At 42.1% G+C, this 6,750-nt stretch overlaps 2 protein-coding genes across 2 annotated transcripts in view; both read left to right on the forward strand.

Moving 5' to 3' along the window:
* The window catches only part of LOC117935470 (disheveled-associated activator of morphogenesis 1-like), an 18,294-nt gene extending 15,017 nt beyond the window's left edge, over nucleotides 1–3,277 (forward strand). Inside the window, exons 17-20 of the mRNA XM_034857670.1 lie at nucleotides 20–80; nucleotides 218–352; nucleotides 861–1,031; nucleotides 2,089–3,277. Of these exons, the coding sequence (XP_034713561.1) occupies nucleotides 20–80; nucleotides 218–352; nucleotides 861–1,031; nucleotides 2,089–2,295 (574 nt within the window). The 3' untranslated portion in view covers nucleotides 2,296–3,277. The remainder of the gene's footprint in view (nucleotides 1–19; nucleotides 81–217; nucleotides 353–860; nucleotides 1,032–2,088) is intronic.
* A 2,660-nt stretch (nucleotides 3,278–5,937) lies between these two features.
* LOC117935477 (mitogen-activated protein kinase kinase kinase 7-like) overlaps nucleotides 5,938–6,750 on the forward strand; it is a 16,679-nt gene continuing 15,866 nt past the window's right edge. The window contains exon 1 of the mRNA XM_034857679.1: nucleotides 5,938–6,264. Coding sequence (XP_034713570.1) covers nucleotides 6,199–6,264 — 66 coding nt within the window. The 5' untranslated portion in view covers nucleotides 5,938–6,198. The remainder of the gene's footprint in view (nucleotides 6,265–6,750) is intronic.

Raw genomic sequence — 6,750 nt, forward strand, 5'->3', positions numbered from 1 at the left:
CCCCCCCCCCCCTATTCAGTATGACAGAGTTGGAGAAGGACATGGGCAATCTGAGATCTGGCCTAAAAAGTGTGGAGGCGGTGAGTGAGTGCTTGGAAAGTTGTTTGTTATCATCTGAGCATGTTTAATCGACAGACAACCTGTAAATCTAAAGCTACACCAATGACACATGTATGAAAAAATCCTCAAATCCACGTGTCTGTCTCTCTGTGTCCAGGAGCTGCAGTACCAGCAGGGCCAATCCTCTAAGAGTCCAGCTGATAAGTTTGTCCCTGTGGTCAGTCAGTTCATCACCGTGGCCTCCTTCAGCTTCTCTGAAGTAGAGGAGTCTCTCACTGAGGCCAAAGAAGTGGTGAGTGACCAACAGATGACATTTATGATGGTATTATGTTATTCGTGCTCACTATGTGGCATTGTCTGCACCATAACAACACTAAGCAGGCTCGAGGTGTAAATGCACTCAGCAATTAAACATCCATGGGATATATATATATACAAATATATGCATGTGGATGAACAGATACATGGATATATGGATGGATACATAATGGTTGTACGTATGGCTAAATCGATGGATTGACTGTATTGATCCTAAGCTGGGAATCATCTGGCTACGGTAGCAAGGTTGCTCCAAATGCATGTAGCCCTGAGCAAAAAGACGAGTGAAGCAGCTGATTACCACCTTCAACCATCATGTTCATACTGTGTTTTTGGTTTGTACTGTTTAGGTTTCCCACTATTTAAATTACTGTCAGTTACTTTTTATAATGTTTTAACTCTAAGCCACTTTAATGCCGTTTACTGACTTTTACTATTTGCACTATTTTAAAAGAATAAAAATATTCTTTCTCTCGTTAAAGTTTGAAAAGGCCCTGAGACATTTTGGAGAGGAGCAGTCCAACCTGCAGCCGGATGCGTTCTTTGGGATCTTCAACACTTTCCTCGCAGCTTTCTCAGAGGCCGAGCAGGACAACGAGAACATGGCCAGACGCAAGGAGGAGGAGGAGAGACGGGCTCTCTTGGATGCACAGGTTAGAAGACATTATCAGCTCAGATAAGAGAGAGATGACCCATACCTACATGTAACTATGGAAGGAAAAGTCAAGCACTGGAATTTGTATGTATTCTCACATATTTCTGACTGTACGCCCCAAATTTAGAATGGGCGGGTCCTAAAAACACGCTTCCAAGCCAGGGAACAGAGTTTGCTTACGCGGGAAAAACAAAAGACTTTCACCCGGGTAACGCGTTCATAGGCAGTGTTTAAATCCAAACCGCAACCTTTTCCTTAGAGATAACTGTCCTGTAGCCGGCTCCCAGTGACCTTTTGTCGGCTAAACTCAACTAGCAACGGGCCCTGTAACAAATGGCACCTCATGGTAACTGGTATTCGGCTAAAAGTAACCATTTGCCAGCTAAATTTAACTGTAAAAACAGCAGAGTTTGCCTAATGTTTTGGCATGTCAAACAAATTGGAACTTACCAAATTTTCAGACAATATCATACAAAGTTGTTAATGAGAATGCGTTGCAGGCATGGTAGCAGTGGTTAGATGAATTTGAAAACGTCTGACAGTCGACATCACCACTTTTCCCTGTTTATATAAACGGATACAAAGCCTGATGATCACATGTTTTCGTGGATACAGTGACTTGACAAAGTTCACACACCCGGGCTAAAGTTGATTAAAAAGAGGAATAAAAAATCATCTTTTGGAAATTGATCTTAATGCCTTACTTCGAAAAATTTAGGAAAATCCAACCATTTAAGGACACCAAATTTCTATGTGAAAGAATAATATATTGTAAGTAAATAAATGTTCTTCCTTAAAATACAGAGGGCATAAGTATACACCCCCCTATGTTAAAATACCATAGAGGCAGGCCCATTTTTATTTTTAAAGGCCAGTTATTACATGGATCAGGATACTATGCGTCCTGATAAAGTTCCCTTGGCCTTTGGAGTTAAAATAGCCCCCCACATCATCACATACCCTTCACCATACCTAGAACTGATTCAAGCCACTGTATATGTCCAGCATCCATCTATACTCTCCTTTCATCCATCATCTGCTGTCTTTCTTTCCAGCTGAAGAAAGACCGGGAACAGAAGGCAAGGAAAGCCAAAGCCAACGAAGAAGAGGAGGAGGGCGGTGAGTTTGATGACCTCGTGTCCGCTCTGCGCTCCGGAGAGGTGTTCGATAAGGATCTGTCCAAAATGGACCGCAGGAGACAGCGGAGAGGTAACTTGGTGGACGTCAGTCGGGAGAGAGCCGTTACAAAGCTGGACCAGTAACAGGACACCGTCTAACCCTCCGAAGGTGTTGTGTCGTTGGCACAGTGAAGAGCAGACACTGGAGCTGTTACATGTAATTTATGAACCATCGTGAATGTATCTTAATGTATTGACCTGAAGCAGAACACTGTTCCTTTATATGCTGTTATAATTATTGAATAATAATAATAATAATTTCCCAAAACAGTCTGTATGCTTGACCAGTTTTGAGGGGTTTTATGTTCTTTAATTAGACAAAAACGAGAAAGAGAATAGTAACAAAAACCCATATATGATCTCAGATATGTGATAACTTATCATGTTATAATAACCCTTGTATATTTGCACTAGTTTGCACCTCAGGCTCATTTGGGAGTTCTTTCAGAATTGTAAACAAAACGAAATCTGTTCATCCTCCAAAAAACATGAATGTCCAATTTATAACATACCAAATAAAAAAACTATGATTTAGTAACTGTCCTATTCAAGTTACTTTAAACAACAGTTTGTAAATATGAACACAATTGTATCCTGCAGAAATTGCATTAATTGCACTGATGTATTCCTTTTTAATATTTCAAATTATTTTGAACCAAACACTTGTTGTTTTTGGACTGGATTGCATTAAAAAAAAAAAGGATAATTATAATAGTTTTTCTCTGTATAGCCGTCCACAACAAGAACATCAGCTAATACGAGAACGATGATGATCGGATGATTGATACCGCTCCGTCAAAAGTGGAGTTGAGATGGATTTTGATTGGCTGTCAGTGTTTGTTTATTGCCTTTTGAAAATGTCCTCAAACTGATCCCAACTGTCGTCGTTATAGTCAGTTGAGTTAGAACAATTTCTCAGGCAATACAATGCACATAAGGTGAAAATCCCGTGAATCGGGGAGAGTTGAGATTATGTTGATCATTTGCAAACTATATTAACAAATATATACTTGAACGCATAGTTGTGTAAGTGTAGACTGAAAAGAACACAGTCTGTAGTTTAAATAATGTTAAAAGTAAGACGTTAGAACAACGGCGCAATGTCAACGTTGATTTGCTTTGCAAAATTTGAACCACATTCACACAGCAATTGAGACGTGATTACGACGTTGAAATGAACAACGTTGTTAGATGAACTATTTATTCTCTTTGCAAAATCAAAACTAAATTCAACCTTGACGATTCAACCTTGGTTCCTGGCGTCGTTTCAACTGTGAATAAACATTGAAATGCCGTGTGGGAATATATTTATTACTTTATTCGTTACAGTTGTTGGTGGGGACGGTTCTTAACCAAGGATCAGTATTATCAGAGGATACGGGTATACATACAAATGTCTAGGTGTGTTATTTGTCAGAATTACAGTCCCCTAACATAGTCCATATAGACCCCGTAGACAAGACATCATGCGTCTAACGCTAGCGTTTCAATCAAATATTTATAGATGTCCAGTTAACCAATAGGCCGCCCCTGAGTCGCTGACCCCTGGGTCATTGGGCCACAGTGTTCAAGGCGGAGCCTCATTCATTCCTAATAGAGTTGCTCAGTGGCTAATTAAGCCCAAAAAACTTTAACTTCCTCGTGTAAAATGACACAATTATTGGCGATGCATTCGGCCATTCATTTGTGTAGCTCTTCTAGATTTTCCAAATATAAACGGACCAAATGGATCAAATTCTGAGAGTTTTTGGGTTGTGATACTCGAAAAAATGTATCCACTGATTTACAAACTTCTCTTTTGCCATGTAAGTCTATGCAGAAATGTATTTTTGGCAACCAATATCACCACGTGGTGACAGACAGAGAATTAGTCATTCCATTGTTTGGCCTATATGTTAAATTGGTTTCAAAGCCCGGTGCAGGATCTTCGGTTTTCTATCCTCCCCAAAAAGGGGGCGTCCATGGTGTTACGCGAAGTGTGCCGGTCTGGTCTCTGTGGGACTATGTGTTGGTGAATAAGCTGAGGAATGAGGATGAGGCTGCAGATGGGGCACTCTGTTTTTGAGTTGCTGCTGATTTTGACAATGAGAATGATGTCCTAGGTTTAATGGTGAACCAACGGGGTAGGCGAGCATCCGAAAAGCGTACCTCCTATGGGGAGGTTCATAGGCTAACAAGCCATTACCCTCTGCAAGTATTCCATTGACCTCCATTCATTTTGGCGTCACTCTGACAGCAAATAACTTTACGTCTGAAGCGTTTAAAGACAATTTTTCCATTGTCCACCATGTATAAAAGGCTCCATTACCTTGTATCTCACTGTATGGCCCCCTAGCAGCTGTTTTTATAAAGATAGGCTAACGATTGGGTCGCACAATAGATACATTACCGTATTGTCAAGAGAAGCTTGCAGGCAATCGGGGGGACGTGGAGGGATACAGTCAAAATAACAAAATAATTCATCAGAATACTTACCAAACGTTTCTCCTGCTCCTACGCTCATGGACAGCTCCTACTCACGCTTGCCGTCTCTGCAGGATTGAATGATTGAGATTTCTCTTGCACAGCTACCAGAAGACTTACAACTTTCAGGTTGCTCACGTGACATCTACGTTGTCAAGCTCAGTTTTAGGCTGCGCAGCAACACTCAGCCATCCCCGGAAAAAGGGCTTCTTATTGACTTAACTGGTCTCTGTGGAAGTCTACAGCGTCGCTTTGTCCATTTCTTACACTTTCTATGTTGTGAACATAACTCACCTGGGTCCATGTAAGACCTCCTCAAGTCAGCGTTAGATCTGCTTGTCCATCTTTTAAAATTCTCTCGGTGTATTACTCAGTGTGAATATGTTCAGTAACTGCTGTCATCCGGCGACTTTTGCATGCAGAAAGAGCCCAGTATGTTTTTTTTATTCCTCTGTGTCCTCCTTGGCTACTAGCAACAGCATTATTACTTAGAATTCCTTACGGTGGACACAGAAACTACGCACTGTAGCTTTAAGACTGCGCCTCCATCTAAGGCATGATCCTCTCTGAGGAGTGAATGTTTCCAAATCTCTCCAAAACCTGATTTGTATTGTATTGCAGTGTATTGTGAGTTTCTAATTTGTGTGAGACATTTGGACTCTTTGATTAAATGAAAATAAAACAATGTAATGCTTGTTTTGTCTGTTTAAAATGTTGTGCTATTTCCCACAATTAATGCCATTGTCAATGTCAAGCTCACTTTAGCATAATTTGTACTTGTTTTGTTGTTTTTTCCATGCTTTGGCAACAGATGTATAGCCTAGGTTTTGATGTGTATGTGTGTGTGTGTGTGTGTGTGTGTGTGTGTGTGTGTGTGTGTGTGTGTGTGTGTGTGTGTGTGTGTGTGTGTTGTACAGTAAATCAGCTATGGAAACATTGTTTGTCGCCCCTTGTGGAGCCACTTGTGCATGCAGAAACGAAACAAAGCTGCATTCAAGAACACGCCTCAGCAGCGCTCTTGGATTAAAAGCCTGCTTTGCCTGCTGTAAAAACGAAAAATGTACAGCCTACCGCAGGCCACAGGCTTGAGATGTAGCTTAGTCTGCTCTCTAACTTTAAATCAGTCCAAAATCACGGTTTAACGTGTAAGAACCGCTTCGTTGCGCTCCTTTTCTTCGCCTATTTACGGTAAGACGCTCCCCACCGCTACGCCGTTACAGGAAGCTACTAAAGCAACGGCAGAGCGGAGCGGTTCCATTCATTCCCTATGAGAACAGCGGTACGTGAGCGCAGCCCGCTAACGGCGACGAGAGAACCCGGATGTTCACCGCTCTAGGCAACAGCTCTGCGCGAGCTGCCTGCTGGTTCCCCACTTCCTGAATTCACGGCAACAGGAGCCTCCTAGCTGACATCGCAGCGTATCATTTTGTCCCGATAACCACAAGATAAGCTTTGGAGTTGTTGTTTTTATCAAAAACTCCAGCCTCGTCGGCTTGCGTCGAGGAGTGTCGCCGCGCTGCCGCGATGGTGGAGACTCCAGCCGGCTATCTGTTTGAAGACATTCAGTATGAAGACATCCAAGTCGAAGCGGTAAACTTATGACCGACAACAGCCCGAGAGAGGGCATTATCGTTAGCTTTGTTGGCTACTACTGAGGGGAAGGGGGGCTTGAAATGTTCCGGTAACGTTACTCGGGAGTTCAAATACAACTAGCTAGCTAACGTTTTGTAACGTTCGTTGTTGTTATGAGCAACGCTGAGGTAAAAAAAGAGACACATGAGGCTACTCTGCCTCCAAAATTATACAGTTTACTGTCCTTTTAATGAGAAATACAGTGTTAGTTGTGGTCTGAGGACACCCTCAAGACATCACAGCATCTAGTACTGAACCTCCATGTAACGTTATTTTAACAAGCAGTGCGAGGCCTCCGTTTTTTAAAGGGCAGACTACTGTCGTAAAAATGTGCACTGCTGAAACTCAATTGCAGTAAATGTACAGTTTAGTGAAAGAGGCAGCATTTAAAAGCCTTCTCCAGATGTTGAGGGGTATGTCCAGCTGTTGGGGGGGGGGGGGGGG

This window comes from Etheostoma cragini, chromosome 20 (assembly GCF_013103735.1).
Source record: "Etheostoma cragini isolate CJK2018 chromosome 20, CSU_Ecrag_1.0, whole genome shotgun sequence".
NCBI lineage: Eukaryota > Metazoa > Chordata > Actinopteri > Perciformes > Percidae > Etheostoma > Etheostoma cragini.